The sequence below is a fragment of the Conger conger genome, chromosome 14 (assembly GCF_963514075.1).
Source record: "Conger conger chromosome 14, fConCon1.1, whole genome shotgun sequence".
NCBI lineage: Eukaryota > Metazoa > Chordata > Actinopteri > Anguilliformes > Congridae > Conger > Conger conger.
The window spans coordinates 32,465,112-32,483,067 of record NC_083773.1 but is presented as its reverse complement, the minus strand read 5'-3'; the positions used below and the strand labels follow the sequence as shown (position 1 = coordinate 32,483,067).

The following is a 17,956-nucleotide window of genomic DNA, read 5'->3' as shown; positions in this document are numbered from 1 at the left end:
AATTCTCATATTCACTCTCAGCCTCTTAATAATCAATCAAACAAGGCAATCAATCTTTGATGTAGCAAAAAAAAAACAACAACACCAAAACAAATACAAAAATCTCTAGCACCCAGGGTGTCCACTCCTGGCACAGAAGATAACAACCCAAGCCTGCAACCAGAAGATCGCAGGCTAGATTCCTACAGTACATGGGACTCTGGAGTATCCATTTTCTACTCAAATCACTTAATATCAGTAAATATCCCAGCAGTGTAAATAGATACTACTGTTAATAAGAAGCATTCGATATTGCAAAAGGCAGTTATCCCAAAATATTTTCTTCTCAAGCTGCCCTAAAATGACAACTGGGGCTATGGACCATCTCTAAAATAATGATGGAACCTTTATCAATCACGATCCTTGACAGCCAAAATACTATTCAATATATTGAAGCATATCCAGAGGCTGAATTTGTTTGTCAATGTGACCACTGCCACTCACTTTACATCACATGAATGTATTTCTTTTTTCACATTGAATTGAGTCTTTCCACCACAAATTCATTTTCCCTTTTTTCCACACCGCTCTGCGTGGTGGGGGGTAAGTTGTGGAGGCTGTTTTCTCTGTGGCCCAGGCTTGTGAAGAAATCACAGCACAAATGTGCCAGCTAATAGGTTTTTATTTTCAATCAACACATCGCTCGAGGTGATGACAGAATAAATGGCGAAATGTCTGCTTTCTATCCGCTTATAATTGCATGATACCCAGCACAGCTACCCCTTACAACACCCCTTCCCCCTCCACACCCCCAGAAACCTCATGCACACACATTAATGTACTTCACGAGAGAAACAGCCTGGATTTATGTATGTATGTATGTATGTATGTATGTACACATGTCTGTGTTAAAAAGGTTATGGTACATTAACTGATGTCAATAAATTATACAGGACTGAGTATGTTTCCTTATGACAATATGATTGCTACAAAACTGCACTTCAACAGAAGCCAGTGTTCATCCATCATCATTATCATCATCATTATCTGGCTTCAGTACTAAACTCAAAATGCGGGGTAAACAAGCGTGGAGCATGCCACAACAATGGGTAATCGCTTATTACGCTTGTACTGATCTACAAGTGTCCATAGGCTGTGTTCAGTTGCCCAACGGACTAATATAAGTAATTATATTAACAGTTAAGTAAACTTTCCAGAGTGAAAATGTTGCGATGTCCTCTGCACAATACCCAGCCTATGTTACGAATATACCGTTGAATCCAGTTGTAAAAGCTAAATGTACAGCGCGTACAATGATAAAATAAAGCGGAATGTTAGTAGCGAAAATCGGCAGTAGCCTACGACAAGAACAAGAACAAGAACAAGAACAAGAACAAGAACAACAACAATAATAATAATAATAATAATAATAATAATAATAATAATAATAATAATAATAACAATAATAATAATAATAATAATAATGATAAATAGTTCTTACCTTTGCGTTTTAATCGGTTGAGTGTAGCAGTAATTGTCAAATAGGACTGGCTAATGTCATAATTTGATCCGGAGTTTCATAAAGCAACCGAAGAGGCGATGTTTGCATGTGACTGGTATGCTAACGTGTGATTTGGTGTGTATACCTACGACTGTTAGATGGTTTCTAATAGGAGTCAAGCTCCGGGCGAGCAAGTAAAGGGGGGGTTGGCGGTGATGAAATATGCGAAATTTCTTTTTCAACCACGGCACGCGCTCAACACACATCTGAAGTAGCCTATTTGATGTGTGAATCACAAACTTGATTAGGGGAGACCGGAGATGGTTGTCACACGGGTTGGTTGTCGCACTGCTTATATATCGCTCCTTAGAAGGCGGTGTTCAAAGATTTTGGTACCAAAATGTTCAGTTTTGGGGTTAGAGTTCACCCAAATAGTTATTTGGCGAATAACGAAGAAATGTTTATGTTAAAACACACATCCATATTTTCATTTAAACAGTCAATGTGTTTTTTGATGTAATGGATATTTCAACATATTTCTACAAATTACTTATTTGGTGTGGTGTTACTTATTTATATCGTGTTCACAAAGTGACAGGTTGTAATCGCTTATTATGCTGGGATATAAAAAAAAAATAGAATAGAATAGATAGCATCCTTCAGGCTTCTATTATCAAAATACTCAATTACTTTTAAAGATGTGGACCGATGATAATTGTATGAATATTATTGCAATTTTATTTTGTTGTTCGGAACTTGTTGCACCATAGGGTACATAACGCCTGTATGGAACTGTGATTATAGCTCGAGGCCTCATTAAAAGAGGTAGTTAAAAGTGGTGGCTGCGTAGGCTAATGGTTACAGGCTTGTTACTGTTTGAAGTGGGCCACATACGAACAAGCAAGCATAGTTTACAAATGAGAACCAATAGAACTTTAAGTACAGACTGCAAAGACATAACGGTTGGCTAAGAATATAATTCTCTCGCCCATCTCTTCAATAGTTTGAAAAAGGAGAAAGGAAACCTGTTAAATTACAATGTTGTAAAAATAGAGGAACTGGACTCTCGTTTATTGTGTGATTATGCCTCCTAGTGGTGATTAGTGGATTGTTACAGAGAGCGAGAACCACTTTTTATGAAAAAAAGTTTTGATACCTTTGGTTTCCGTTTCTAAAATGTACTCGAGTCTCCAAAATCTTATCTTAATGACTGCCCGCTATAAGCCATACAGGGTTAGCTGTGCATATGACTGTGCCGACTGATTGTACATGCACATTCTCTTCAGGCATATTTATCAGCGGGGAGGAGAAAAGTTTGATGATAGCTCAAATAGATTGCTCAAATAGCCCACCACAGCTAAATACTACAATTAATAAGCAGCTTATTATTTTCAGCAAATGATATACTCCGCCCAGTAAAATTACAAACATTAAAGCGGGAAAGAGGTCCACTGTAGGTTGCAAACTTCAACCCTTATCTGCATGGCACAGTAAACCATTCCCTCACTGAGTGAAACACATAGAGCCCGAGCCAATGGACCCAGTCGTAGTATTGCCATGTTAGTGTTAGCTACACTAACATGTTATATTGATTCTTTATTTTCCAGGCTTTCCCTATAGGTTATTGCATGCCATGTAATCTTTTGCCTATTTAGCTCATTGACCATCACAAACCTTTGTTTAACACAAACCTTTGCTGGATTTACCAGACATATCACAATTTAATATCTGTTATATCTGTTACGACCACTTCCTCCAACACATGCAAATACACAGATACAGTAAAATAATTACTCCCATATACAGTACATGTATAAGTACACACACACTCATACACGCACACACACACACACACACACACACACACACACACACACACACACACACATATTTATGCACACAAGGACACAGTTATTTCTCAGCACTCTCTCTTGCCTTGATAGAGAGGCTTTTCCTGACTTTCCCAATCCCTTCACCACGCACTGGCTTTTCAGAGCCAGACAGTGTGCTGCTGTGCATATCACGTAAGACATGCTGTGCAATCTCCCATTAAAAACCAAACCAAGCCCATACCCCAGTCACACACAGTCATATGTAAAAAACACACACACACACACACACACACACACACACACACTCACTCACTCACTCGCTCACAAACACGGCATGTATTATTTTTCATGACGTGGGGCTTGTGGGGGGTGTTCATGGGAATGTATTGAAATTCTCAAAATCATAAAAGGCTGTCATGATGTGCATGTTATTTCTGAGAAGTGTATACTCAATTTTGTATTGAGACTTTTGCATTTTTAACTAAATCATCTGAAATATGTTTCAAATTAAGCAAGGAAATTAAATATAAATGACAATTTATTCATCATTTCTTGCATGAAAATGTTTCAAACAAATGGATGTATCTTTTTCAAGAGAAAAAACAAGACCTTCACAGAAGGTGACATCTTCCAATTCTTAGTGAAAAATACCCAAGACATGGAGAAATTCACAGAGTATACAGTGTACAATACGAGACCTTTGTAAAAGACAGAGGCAGTTTAAGCACTTTAACAATTCTCAAGCATATACATGCTAGATAATTCCATCTTGTCTTCTCCTCATGGAAACAAACATTTATTTTCTTTAAAAAAGAAGAAACGTAACCGTAATAAAAATACAAACTCAATATGAGTAAATAATCTTGATGAAACTTATTGAAAACGTGTTAATTTGCTCATTTTCATACTAAGAAATATTATCAAAGAAAAACCCTTAGAAGGTTCAATATAATTGACTTCCTAAAAGTAAACATATTCATAAATTCTTTGTTCAAGAAGAAAATATCTAAACATATGTAACATATGTAATTCACAACTTGTAAAAGTATTTTTAACCTCCTGCACATGCAGAAGAGGAAGGTAAACTCTTCCTACACACTGAGAATTACTATCCAGACCCATCTTAGACAGGCCTCTTCAATTCTGTTAGTCTGAGTGTCCAGTGACCGTCTGCAGGACTCTACCAGGGCCTCCAGAGGGCACTTTTGACTGGAGTCTCCTCTTTGCTGGAGGTCTGTCTGGCTGGAGATTTCAGCTGAGGCAACAGACTCTGACTCTCGGTCATATCAGAGGAAGATGGCCGGTTCTGGAAATGGGTCAGGAGTCTTCTTTGGGATTGCGACATCACTTCCTCCCTGGACAGGTAATTCTTCATCTCTTGGACACACCTGGAGTAGCCCTGACCGACAGGTGAGGAGCAGGAGGAGCTGTTCACTGGCTGCAACTGCCCCCGTTTGAGGAAGAAAACTGCCATCTCCAGGATGTCTGCTTTCTCCAGCTTGGAGTCTGGCTGCTGCTGCAGGAATGCTGGTTCAAGGAGAGACTTGAGCTGCTCAATGCTGCTGTTGATACGATCTCTGCGCAACTTTTCCACCATTGGCTTTCTCAGCTGCAAAAACAAAACAGGAAATCTGTTAATAATCTGGATCAGGAATACAACATGACTGAAGCTCATAAAAGTGATATAAGCATTTCTTCAGATATCAAGTTCTCAATTTACCTTGTTGGAGAGAATCAGGTGCTCCTTAGAGTAAGTCATTGCTGCAGGTACTGTAGGTGCCATGGCTGTGTGTCTGTGCTGTAGAGGTCTCTGTGTAGAGTGAGTGTGATCTGTGCTGGCTTCACCTCTCTTATTTATAGACCCAAATCTCCATACCAATGTGTGGGTCTTGCTCTTGTTGGAGTTTCCCACAGTGTGCAGCCAATGGGAGAGCTTGTGGGGACAATGAGGCATGCGTGGCTGTCACATGCTGAATGAAGTGCTTATTGCTGGGGGACAATGGCTGTATCTCAGGGGAACAGGTGGAGGGGTGGGGTGATGGAGAGAGAGTCACAGAGAGCTGAGAGAATCTGGGAATGTGGTGACCCTTGAGAGAGCAGAGCTGCTGCCTGATGTTGGGATCAATGATACTGACAGAGCACACGCTCATCATCCCAATGTACACGTGTGGGACTGACACACATCTTCAGCATCACGCTGTACACGCTGTACACTGCGCCATAATCCAACATGACATTGCATTATTCACTGCAGTTTGTGGTATACAGCTTATATACCATGAATTAGTCAAGCATTGTCATCATAATTTCAGAATCTTGTAAAGGGAAATTATTCATAAAAATAATTTAGCTTAAATAATAAATTAGCTTACTTTTTGTTGATAGTGTATCCCTAAAACCTTCACTCTTACGTATAATATTGCCAAAATATCTGATTTGCTTTTCTGTTTAATAGCTGGGCAGCACGCCTCACAGCAAGGAGGTACTGGGTTCGAATCCCGGTCAGCCGGGGCCTCTCGTGTGGAGTTTGCATGTTCTCCCTGTGTTTGTGTGGGTTTCCTCCGGGTACTCCGGTTTCCGCCCACAGTCCACAGACATGCAGGTTAGGCTGATTGGAGAGTCTAAATTGCCCGTGGGTGTGAGTGAATGGTGTGTGTGCCCTGCGATGGACTGGCGACCTGTCCTGGGTGTATTCTTGCCTTTCGCCCAATGTATGCTGGGATAGGCTCCAGCCCCCCTGCGACCCTGTTCAGGATAAGCGGGTTAAGATAATGGATGGATGTTTAATAGCCAATTAACTACCAACAGTGTTACTAATTCAATTGAACTGAAATAGAGATGGAAGGTCATCCAAAGTATGATAAATATATTAGGAAGCAGGTTTGATGGTGTTCCATTTCTCAGCAGGTTTTATGATTATTTACAGCACAGGCCAAGAGATGAGGCTTCCCAGCCAATCAGCTGCAGTCACTGTCACCTCAGTACTTCTGTCCAGTGCCTGGAAACACACTCAGGAGTCTTAAGGATCGTTTTCTGAGTGCTGGGAGACCAGATGTCACAGATGTGTTCTCAGTCTTGTGGCTGGTGGTCAGTGTGAGTAGAGAGCTGATCTGGGTTTCCCACACTGAGTCCTGTGTGCTGGGATCAATGCACAACAAAAGCTGCTCCATGCACTGAATGGGGCATTAGTGATGGCTATTGGCTCTGTGCTGTAGGACAGACACAATCTGACGTCACAGACCATCTGGAGGGAAGTGTTATCAATGATTGAAACTAACACTGACAAGGAGATATATTCTGTTTGATGTGATACGTACGTACATGAATTTAGTACTATGATTATATTTGTAGTCATGTTCATTCATATACAGTATGGATACTCACCTTGTTTTTTAATTGAGTTAATCACTGTCGTCCTGCCTCTCCAAAAAAGTTCTTATGTGTGATGGAGTATGTATTACTGGTGTAAGTGTGTTTTCCCTCTTAGAACAAAACTTGCATCCACAATCCCAGCTGAGCTTTCCCATAATTTAAGATTCAGCACAATTTTACAACAGTGAAGCTGATATATTCCTCAGATGCTCAGTAGAGACCCACCTTTGTCCAGCTGCTGCTGGATCTGAGGATGTTAATGAGACTAGAACTGGGACACTGCTCTGCAGAGCTTTCCCACACTTTGCCCATTGAGGTCATCCTATTGAGCAGTAGAAGTGTGCCTTGCTAAATGCTAATTCATCTGTCCACAAGCAGCCTTCCACAAGATCCTGGGGCTAAATACTACAAGTTAAATAACCCTCAACCAGGTATCGGGTAAATAACACTTTCAAAGACAACAAGGCTGAGCCATATGTATGGATATGAGAACTCCAAGTAACAAAAATAACAAACAACTGTAAACAACTGTACAATGGTCTTACAATAAGTGCCATGCTCTCAAAACATAAATGATGTCAACACATTTAAATGATTCCAGCACAATTTGAAATATCCCTGTTATTATGTCAGACAGGTATGTGCATATAAAATAATCACAATAATTCTCCCTTACAAGCATTATTGCAATTATTGCAAGATACCCTTTACATGCTATTTAGCTGAAGCTTTTATCTAAAGCAACAGTTGATTGGACAAGGGAGTTAAGCTTTGCAGATTTTATTGTGACTACACTGTGGATCAAACCAGTCATGTACCTTAACCACTATGCTACAGGCACATTACTTTATGTTTTTATGACTGGTCCCTAAACAAAGACTATTTTTATCTGCAGTTGTGAGAGTTAGACTAAAGAATGTTCTGGAGTGAGACTGTACATATACTCCCTCCGTCCAGTATCAATTGTGCCAGTGGGGCTCTGTGACTGAGTCTGACTCTGTTTCCCACACTCTCTCTATTCACTGTGTTCTATGGGGGAACAAAAGAAGTGTGTCTCATTACACATCACATTAGCCATAGGGTTTGATCTACTGATGGAGAGGGGCACCTTACTCCTGCTGAGACCATCTGGACTACAGTTAGTGAGACAAGTCCAGGCAAACTTCTCATAATCTTCTACCACACTGATCCGGTATACTGGGTTTCCAATGCTGAATCATAACCTTTATATTCTTGCTGACAATTCACTAACCTGCATTCATTGGGGATATTCAGTTAAATCATTGGGTTAACAGTAATAAATTAATATCACCTTTACGGTTATAGAACTTTCCAAACGTTTTCAGCTCAATGCTCAATATGGTTAACAAAGTTTACAAGGATAGGAGTTGTAACATTAGCAATGCAATGTGACAAAATCATGATGTGATAAAAAAAAAATGAATAGGAAAGGAATGCACCACACACAACATTGATGAAATTTGAATAAAATTCAACAAAAAGAGGTGGCTCTCAGTGTCATGGAAGGCTGTGTGTATGCTGGTTTTTATTCCAACCTCAGATCTTAGTGGTTTTTGATCAAACCATATACTGAAACTATGATAATTCACTATTGTAGTAGAGCACAGTCAAATATTTAGGCTGTAGCTGGTGATTGTACAAATGGCAATTCAAGATATGATTGAGCTAAGTAAATATCAAATTGAAAAATTAAGAGCAGCATTCGGCACAACATCCTGAAAAGGCTCAGCCCATGTTGTGCACCTGTGTTCTAGCGCATGGATGGGCACCATTATCTGGTATAGAATCTGCCACAGCTACTTGTACACTTGGCATAGGATCACCAGGTTAGGGGGCGTTTCAGTGAGCTGGGATGACAGTGTCTTATTGCACACCATCAACCCCTGCTGGCTGGTCAGCACCCGTGGTACACCTGATGAGCTGCTGCAAAGAGGCTGTACATGCAGTGTGAGTTGTACATACAGTGTGAGCTGTACATGCAGTGTGAGCTGTACATACAGTGTGAGCTGCATAAACAGTGTGAGCTGTATAAACAGTGTGAGCTGCATAAACAGTGTGAGCTGCATAAACAGTGTGAGCTGTACATACTGTGTGAGCTTTACATACTGTGTCTTTCTGCCCCTCATGTGTGTGCAAGCCCAACGTGTAGACCAGTGGTCCTCACTCCTGGCCCTGGAGATCCACAGGGTGTGCTGGCTCTTTTTGTTACTGAGCAGTTAATTGATCAAAATTACACAGTTAAGTCACCTCACCGGGTTTCTTGGGTCTAAATTGGTTGCTGATATTCAGGTGAAAACAGGAAGAATCCCACCCTGCGGCTCTCCAGCACCACGACTGAGGACCACTGTTGTTGACTGCAGTGTGTTAAGAATTGTCATCTGATATTGCATGCTCTGGAGGAGAGAAGAAGCATGTCTGCACTTTGACAAATTGAGAGTGGAGATTGCAGCAATGTGCACTGATGAACATGACTGGCCATTTTACATTTTGAGAAAAATGTATTCATTTTTTATATGCTAATGTAAATCATTTCATTGACCTGACTGAAGATTAAACGAATATTTAAAAAAGCATTTGAAAATCAGCCCTACTCGAGAAATATGGTATGAATCTTCATGACAGAAACAGCAGTATTTGTTAAAAATTAAAACAATGTATCCTCTATTCATTGTTTTAAAAGAATTGGTCATTTTGAATGAAAAAAAGAAAAATATTTTAGATTAAAAAAATGTTCCCTTCCTCGATCTCTGATTTGAAATTAGTCAAGTTGTGAGCAAAAAGGTGAGTTTTACCATTTATTTTCAGTTCATGAATAGTTTTTGCAAGAAAATTATGCAAACAAATGGATACGTAGTTTTTGAACAAATGCAAACATCAACATGCCTTCATAAAAAGCCAAATACCATATTCTTGGTGAAATATAAAATGATAAATCACCACTACTCTTGCTTGAAGACATCCTCAAGACAGGAAGACACTCCTAACAGAGTATTCAATACATAAAGATTAAAGGCCTTTATAAAAGACTTGCAGGTACTGACAGCTTCCACTGTTACAATATCTCAAAACAACATTGGAAATAATGATGATTCTGTGTACTATACACAAATGTGTGATGTTATACTAAGATTCACATCATCACAACAAATTGACATCAATTCAGTTTTATCTTTATAATGGGATAAAACTTTCTTCTACAAAGCACATATGGTACATGCTACAAAATAATAATTCCATAATTCCTTCATAGAAGGTTACACCTTTTCAATTGAAATGAACATATTCATCAAAACCACCCATAATATCCTACAAAAAAGCATTCTCAATATGGGAAAATAATTGTCATGGAAGTCAATTTTCAAATACACACAGTGCTAAAAAATAAATTGTTCCAAATGAACAAATACTTGGCAGAAAGTCATTTGTAAATGAATACAAATAGAAAGAAAATACATGAAACATCTAAGAAATACAATTCTTAGAAATGTGTGTTTTGTGTATGCGTGTGTGTGTGTGGTGGGGGGGGGGGGAGGGGGGGGGGGCTTGTTCAAGGTGTTCAGTAACAAGAATGGTAAGTCTTACACTTTCTCATTGAGAGCATATCTTTAACCTCCTGCACATGCAGAATAGGAAGTTAAACACTTCCTACACACTGAGAATTGCTGTCCAGACCCATCTTAGACAGGCCTCTTCAATTCTGTTAGTCTGAGTGTCCAGTGACCGTCTGCAGGTCTCTACCAGGGCCTCCAGAGGGCACTTTTGACTAGAGTCTCCTCTTTGCTGGAGGCCTGTCTGGCTAGAGAATTCAGCTGAGGCAACAGACTCTGACTTTTATCAGAGGAAGATGGCTGGTTCTGGAAATGGGTCAGGAGTCCTCTTTGGGATTGTGACATCACTTCCTCCCGGGAGAGGAAATTGTTCATCTCTTGGACACACCTGGAGTAGCCCTGACTGACAGGTGAGGAGCAGGAGGAGCTGTTCACTGGCTGCTGCTGCTGCCCCCGTTTGAGGAAGAAAACTGCCATCTCCAGGATGTCTGCTTTCTCCAGCTTGGAGTCTGGCTGCTGCTGCAGGAATGCTGGTTCAAGGAGGGACTTGAGCTGCTCAATGCTGCTGTTGATACGATCTCTGCGCATCTTCTCCACCATTGGCTTTCTCAGCTGCAAAAAGAAAACAGGAAATCTGTTAATAATCTTGATCTAGAAAACAACATGACTGAAGCTCATAAAAGTGATATAAGTATTTCTTCAGATATCAAGTTCTCAATTTACCTTGTTGGAGAGAATCAGGTGCTCCTTAGAGTAAGTCATTGCTGCAGGTACTGTAGGTGCCATGGCTGTGTGTCTGTGTGTCTGTGCTGTAGAGGTCTCTGTGTAGAGTGAGTGTGATCTGTGCTGGCTTCACCTCTCTTATTTATAGTCCCAAATCTCCATACCAATGTGTGGGTCTTGCTCTTGTTGGAGTTTCCCACAGTGTGCAGCCAATGGGAGAGCTTGTGGGGACAATGAGGCATGCGTGGCTGTCACATGCTGAATGCACATGCACATTGCTGGGGGACAATGGTTGTGTCTCAGGGGAACAGGTGGAGGGGTGGGGTGATGGAGAGAGAGTCACAGAGAGCTGAGAGAATCTGGGAATGTGGTGACCCTTGAGAGAGCAGAGCTGCTGCCTGATGTTGGGATCAATGATACTGACAGAGCACACGCTCATCATCCCAATGTACACGTGTGGGACTGACACACATCTTCAGCATCACGCTGTACACTGCACCACAATCCAACATGACATTGTATTATTCACTGCAGACTCCTCTCACACATATTTACACTGTCAGACACATGTTACAGATTTAAAATGGATTTGACCTCAGAGAAACCACTCCTCAGCCTCCCTGGGAAAGTTTACTCTAGGGTGCTGGAAAGGAGGCTCCGACCGACGGTCGAACCTGGGATTCAAGAGAAGCAATGTGGCTTCCGTCCTGGTCGTGGAACAGTGGACCAGCTCTTTACCTTGGCAGACTTGGAGAAGGCTTTCGATCGTGTCCCCCAGGGAACCCTGTGGGCGGTACTGGGGGAGTACGGGGTACCGGGGCCGTTGTTACGAGCCATCCGGTCCCTGTATAACCAAAGTGAGAGCTGTGTCCGCATCCTTGGCACAAAGTCAAGGACGTTTCCAGTGGGTGTGGGACTCCCAAGGTTGCCCCTTGTCACCGGTCCTGTATTCATGGACAGGATCTCAAGGTGCAGCCGAGGTGAGGAGAGTGTCCGGTTTGGTGACCTCAGAATTGCGTCTCTGCTTTTTGAGGACGATGTGGTTCTGCTGGCTTCATCGGACCGTGACCTTCAGCATGCACTGGAGTGGTTTGCAGCTGAGTGTGAAGCGGCCGGGATGAGAGTCAGCACCTCCAAGTCTGAGGCCATGGTTCTCTGCAGGAAAACGATGGATTGCTCCCTCCAGGTTGGGAACGAGCCATTGCCCCAAGTGAAGGAGTTAAGGTATCTCGGGGTCTTGTTCACGAGTGAGGGTAGAAGGGAGCGTGAAATCGACAGGCGGATCGGTGCAGCGTCAGCAGTAATGTGGGCGTTGCACCGGACCATCGCGGTGAAGTGGGAGCTGAGCCGGAAGGCGAAGCTCTCGATTTAACAGTCGATCTACGTCCCAACCCTCACCTATGGCCACGAGCTTTGGGTATTGACCGAAAGAATGAGATTACGTATACAAGCGGCCAAAATGAGCTTCCTCTGTAGGGTGGCTGGGCTCAGCCTTAGAGATAGGGTGAGGAGCTCAGACATCCGGAGGGAGCTTGGAGTAGAGCCGCTGCTCCTTCGTGTCGAAAGGAGCCAATTGAGGTGGTTCGGGCATCTGATCAGGAGGATCCCTTTGGAGGTTTTCCAGGCTAGTCCAACAGGGTGGAGACCCCGGGGTGGACCCAGAACCTGCTGGAGAGATTATATATCTCTCCTGGCCAGGGAACACCTCGGGATCCCCCAGGAGGAGCTCGAATGTGTTGCTGGGGAGAGGGAAGCCTGGAATACCCATCTTAGCCTACTGCCACCGCGACCTGACTCCGGATAAGCAGATGAAGATGGATGGATGGATGGATGGATTGACCTCAGAGAAAACTACAGGTGCTGCACATTGATGCAGTAACTCCACAATGTACACATGTGGGACTGACACACATCTTCAGCATCACGCTGTACACTGCGCCATAATCCTACATGACATTGAATTATTCACTGCACACTCCTCTCACACATATTTTACACTGTCAGACACATGTTACAGATTTTAAATGGATTTGACTTCAGAGAAACCACTCCTCAGCCTCCCTGGGAAAGTTTACTCTAGGGTGCTGGAAAGGACCCTAATTTGCAATGCAGTTCATGGTACAGCTTATATACCATGAATTAATCAAGCATTGCCATTATAATTTCAGAAGGGAAATTATTCATAAAAATTAATTTAGCATACTTTTTGTTGACAGCGTATCCCCAAAACCTTTTTACTCTTTTGTATAATTTTACAGAAATTCAATTCAATTGAACTGAAATAGAGAAGGTCATCCAAAGATGGATCTGAGTTCATCCAAAGTATGATAAATATATTAGGTTTGATGGTGTTCCATTTCTCAGCAGGTTTTATGATTATTTACAGCACAGGCCAAGAGATGAGGCTTCCCAGCCAATCAGCTGCAGTCACTGTCACCTCAGTGCTTCTGTCCAGTGGCTGGAAACACACTCAGGAGTCTTAAGGATCATTTTCTGAGCGCTGGGAGACCAGATGTCACAGATGTGTTCTCAGTCTTGTGGCTGGTGGTCAGTGTGAGTAGAGAGCTGATCTGGGTTTCCCACACTGAGTCCTGTGTGCTGGGATCAATGCACAACAAAAGCTGCTCCATGCACTGAATGGGGCATTAGTGATGGCTATTGGCTCTGTGCTGTAGAAGAGACACAGTCTGACGTCACAGACCATCTGGAGGGAATGTGTCATCAGTGACTGAACCTGACACTGACCAGGAGATATATTCTGTTTCCTGTAATGCATACATAAAATTAATCTTTAATATGACTCTATATATTTTAAGTTATGCTCATTCTTATATGCCTACCTTGTTTTTTAACTAAGTCAAACTTAATTCACTAATTCATACTCCTTCCTCCCCAAGAAATAAGTTTTACATTGTTGAAAACGTTCTTCTTAGCAACGGATTGCATATTATTGTTCTAAATATGCTTCCTCTCAACCTACATCCACAATCCCAGCGTTGCTTTTTTCACAATTTACGCTATATTGAGCAGGTTTTTACAACAGTAAAATTATTCCTCAGATGCTCAGTAGAGACCCACCTTTGTCCAGCTGCTGCTGGATCTGAGGATGTTAATGAGACTAGAACTGGGACTCTGCTCTCCAGAGCTTTCCCACACTTTGCCCATTGAGGTCATCCTATTGAGCAGTAGAAGTGTGCCTTGTTAAATGCTAATTCATCTGTCCACAAGCAGCCTTCAACAAGACCCTGGGGCTGAATACTACAAGTTAAATATCCTACAACCAGGCGCCACGTAAACAAGACACTCAAAGACAACAAGGCCTAGCCATAGGTATTTTTACAGACACCAGAACTCCCAGAAACCAAAATTAAAAACATCTGTAAACAATGTACAATGGTCTCACAATTAATGCCCTGATATCAAAATATAATTGTCCACACATTTAGGGGATTCTGGAACAATATTACATTATTTTGATTTCAAACATAACACTGGAATAGATACATGGTAGAATAAGAATGATGCTTTTTAAATATCATAACAAGTTATAGAATTAATTTTACTTAACCCATTAAAAGTATTTCTTGCAGGGGACCCATCACTTTATTTTAACGACTTGTCACTAAACATAGAATATCTTTATCAGCAGTTGCGAGCGTCAGACTAAAGAATGTTCTGGAGTGAGACTGTACACATATACTCCTCAGTGCTGTACTCTCTGGGAGCAGCTCTTAGTATCAATTGTCACAGTGGGGCTCTGTGACTGAGTCTGACTCTGTTTCCCACACTCTCTCTATTCACTGTGTTCTATGGGGGAACAAAAGAAGTGTGTCTCATTACACATCACATTAGCCATAGGGTTTGATCTACTGATGGAGAGGGGTACCTTACTCCTGCTGAGACCATCTGGACTACAGTTAGTGAGACAAGTCCAGGCAAACTTCTCATAGTCTTCTGCCACACTGATGCTGTATACGGTTTACATGGCTGAATCCTGACTGCCCTCATAGTTATGAAATTCATTTATACCAATGCATTGCAGATTAAAATAGCCTGGACTTTTATATTCTCAGTGATAATTCAGTAATCTGCATTCATTGAGGAAAATAATTTAAATCCTTGGATTAAAAATAATGAATGAATACCACCTTTATTGATGAAGAACTTTCTTAATATTTGTCGCTAAATGTGCTTAACAAAGTTCACAAGGATCTGGATTGGTAACAAAAACAGTAGGTGTTGAAACTTAATAGGATGGGAATTTATCGCACACAAAAAATGTTTAAATGTAAATAAAATAAATCAAAAAGAGGTGATTCACTGGAGGACTGTACTCTACAAAATTGATAGTGGAGATTGCAGCAATGTGCACGAATGCATATGACTGGGCATTTTAAGCTGAGAGGGAAAAGTGGAGGGGGGGGCATGAAAACAGAAAAAGCATGATTTGTAAACATTAAGAAGTTTCCAATAATATGTCATTCATGTATTCATTATTTTATAAGGGTTGGTCATTTTGAATGATGAAACGAAAAATGTTTTCCATTTTAAAAGTTTTCCCTTCCCCTTTCTCCGTTGTGAAATTAGACAAGTTGTAAGTAAACAGGTGAGTTTTAACATTTATTTTCAGTTCTTAAAAATTCCTTGCAAGAAAATGTTGCTGGATGTCATTTTTGAACAAATGCAAACATCAACATGACTTCATAGAAAGCCACATATTCTTGGTGAAAGATAAAATGATAAATTATCAGTACTATTGCTTGAAGACATCTTCAAGACAGGAAGATACTCCTTACAGAGTATTCAATGCATAAATCAATTATCCATAAACATACAACAGATTAGTAATTTTGAACAAATACAAACATCAACATGCCATCATAGAAAGCAATATAACATATTCTTGGTGAAATAAAAGTGATAAATCATCACTACTATTTCTTGAAGACATCTTCAAGACAGGGAGAAACTCCTTTCAGAGTATTCAATACATAAAGATTTAAGGCCTTTATAAAAGACCTGAAGTTACTGACAGTTTCCACATGTTAGAATATCTCAAACAGCAGTGGGAATGTCATAAGTATGTGTACTATACACCAATTTGTGATGTTATACTAAGTTCTCATCATCTTAACAAAGTGACATCAATTGAATTTGATCTTTATAATGTGACATATCTTTCTTCCACGAAGCAAAATAGTATATGCTACAAGATAATAATTCCATAATTCCTTTACAAAAGGTTGAACTTTTAAAATTTGAATGAACATAAGCATTGAAACCACCAAATGAACATAATAATGAAAGTATTCATCAAAGCCACCCATAATATCCTACAAAAAAGCATCCTCAGTATGAGAAAATAATTGCTATGGAAGGCATTTTTCAAAACAATGCAAAACTTGGAATAGAAACAAATATTTGACAAAATGTCATTTGTAAATTACTTAAAGCAAAATAAATGCAACTGCTATGTTTTGTGTATGCATGTGCATGCATGCCTGTGTGCATGTGTGTGTGTGTGTGTGTGTGTGTGTGCGTGTGTGTGTGTGTGTGTAAGGAGTAACACTACTAGTAGGACATCCACATTCTCATTGAGAGCATATGTTTAACCTCCTGCACATGCAGAAGAGGAAGATAAACACTTCCTACACACTGAGAATTACTGTCCAGACCGATCTTAGACAGGCCTCTTCAATTCTGTTAGTCTGAGAGTCCAGTGACAGTCTGCAGGACTCTACCAGGGCCTCCAGAGGGCAGCTTTGACTGGAGTCTCCTCTTTGCTGGAGGTCTGTCTGGCTGGAGATTTCAGCTGAGGCAACAGACTCTGACTCTCGGTCGTATCAGAGGAAGTTGGCCGGTTCTGGAAATGGGTCAGGAGTCTTCTTTGGGAGTGTGACATCACTTCCTCCCTGGACAGGAAGTTCTTCATCTCTTGGACACACCTGGAGTAGCCCTGACTGACAGGTGAGGAGCAGGAGGAGCTGTTCACTGGCTGCTGCTGCTGCCGTTTGAGGAAGAAAACTGCCATCTCCAGGATGTCTGCTTTCTCCAGCTTGGAGTCTGGCTGCTGCTGCAGGAATGCTGGTTCAAGGAGAGACCTGAGCTGCTCAATGCTGCTGTTGATACGATCTCTGCGCAACTTTTCCACCATTGGCTTTCTCAGCTGCAAAAACAAAACAGGAAATCTGTTAATAATCTGGATCAGGAATACAACATGACTGAAGCTCATAAAAGTGATATAAGTATTTCTTCAGGTATTAAGTTCTCAATTTACCTTGTTGGAGAGAATCAGGTGCTCCTTTGAGTAGGTCATTGCTGCAGGTACTGTAGGTGCCATGGCTGTGTGTCTGTGTGTCTGTGCTGTAGAGGTCTCTGTGTAGAGTGAGTGTGATCTGTGCTGGCTTCACCTCTCTTATTTATAGTCCCAAATCTCCATACCAATGTGTGGGTCCTGCTCTTGTTGGAGTTTCCCACAGTGTGCAGCCAATGGGAGAGCTTGTGGGGACAATGAGGCATGCGTGGCTGTCACATGCTGAATGAAGTGCTTATTGCTGGGGGACAATGGTTGTGTCTCAGGGGAACAGGTGGAGGGGTGGGATGATGGAGAGAGAGTCACAGAGAGCTGAGAGAATCTGGGAATGTGGTGACCCTTGAGAGAGCAGAGCTGCTGCCTGATGTTGGGATCAATGATACTGACAGAGCACACGCTCATCATCCCAATGTACACGTGTGGGACTGACACACATCTTCAGCATCACGCTGTACACTGCGCCATAATCCAACATGACATTGAATTATTCACTGCAGACTCCTCTCACACATATTTGCACTGTCAGGCACTATATGCACTGCTACATTTTATGTGCAGCTTTTCAACATTGAATATTGTATTTAGTATACATGCACATAGAATTTGTGAATCGTTTTACATTGTCTATGACTGAACTGGGAACTGACTAGAACTGGGACTCTCCAGA

General features: G+C 41.3%; 3 protein-coding genes across 3 annotated transcripts; all 3 read right to left on the bottom strand.

Annotated features, from left to right (window-relative positions):
• Window positions 1–4,492: 4,492 nt before the first annotated feature.
• Window positions 4,493–5,151, bottom strand: LOC133110266 (transcription factor HES-5-like). Its single transcript, XM_061220241.1, has 2 exons — window positions 5,033–5,151; window positions 4,493–4,921 (listed from the first exon to the last, which is right to left on the bottom strand). The coding sequence occupies exons 1-2, from the start codon at window positions 5,093–5,095 to the stop codon at window positions 4,493–4,495; spliced, it is 492 nt and encodes a 163-aa protein (XP_061076225.1). The 5' UTR covers window positions 5,096–5,151.
• A 5,288-nt stretch (window positions 5,152–10,439) lies between these two features.
• LOC133110264 (transcription factor HES-5-like) lies at window positions 10,440–11,103 on the bottom strand. Its single transcript, XM_061220240.1, has 2 exons — window positions 10,977–11,103; window positions 10,440–10,865 (listed from the first exon to the last, which is right to left on the bottom strand). Exons 1-2 carry the CDS (start codon window positions 11,037–11,039, stop codon window positions 10,440–10,442), a joined length of 489 nt encoding a protein of 162 aa, XP_061076224.1. The 5' UTR covers window positions 11,040–11,103.
• A 5,610-nt stretch (window positions 11,104–16,713) lies between these two features.
• Window positions 16,714–17,380, bottom strand: LOC133110589 (transcription factor HES-5-like). The gene is made up of 2 exons (XM_061220810.1): window positions 17,254–17,380; window positions 16,714–17,142 (listed from the first exon to the last, which is right to left on the bottom strand). The coding sequence occupies exons 1-2, from the start codon at window positions 17,314–17,316 to the stop codon at window positions 16,714–16,716; spliced, it is 492 nt and encodes a 163-aa protein (XP_061076794.1). The 5' UTR covers window positions 17,317–17,380.
• Window positions 17,381–17,956: the final 576 nt, after the last annotated feature.

Coding starts and splice junctions, on each gene's coding strand:
- LOC133110266 (XM_061220241.1), bottom strand. CDS start 5,095: ATGGCACCTACAGTACCTGCAGCAATGACTTACTCTAAGGAGCACCTG. Junction 4,922..5,032: donor ACCTGATTCTCTCCAACAAG/GTAAATTGAGAA, acceptor TTGTTTTTGCAG/CTGAGAAAGCCAATGGTGGA.
- LOC133110264 (XM_061220240.1), bottom strand. CDS start 11,039: ATGGCACCTACAGTACCTGCAGCAATGACTTACTCTAAGGAGCACCTG. Junction 10,866..10,976: donor ACCTGATTCTCTCCAACAAG/GTAAATTGAGAA, acceptor TTCTTTTTGCAG/CTGAGAAAGCCAATGGTGGA.
- LOC133110589 (XM_061220810.1), bottom strand. CDS start 17,316: ATGGCACCTACAGTACCTGCAGCAATGACCTACTCAAAGGAGCACCTG. Junction 17,143..17,253: donor ACCTGATTCTCTCCAACAAG/GTAAATTGAGAA, acceptor TTGTTTTTGCAG/CTGAGAAAGCCAATGGTGGA.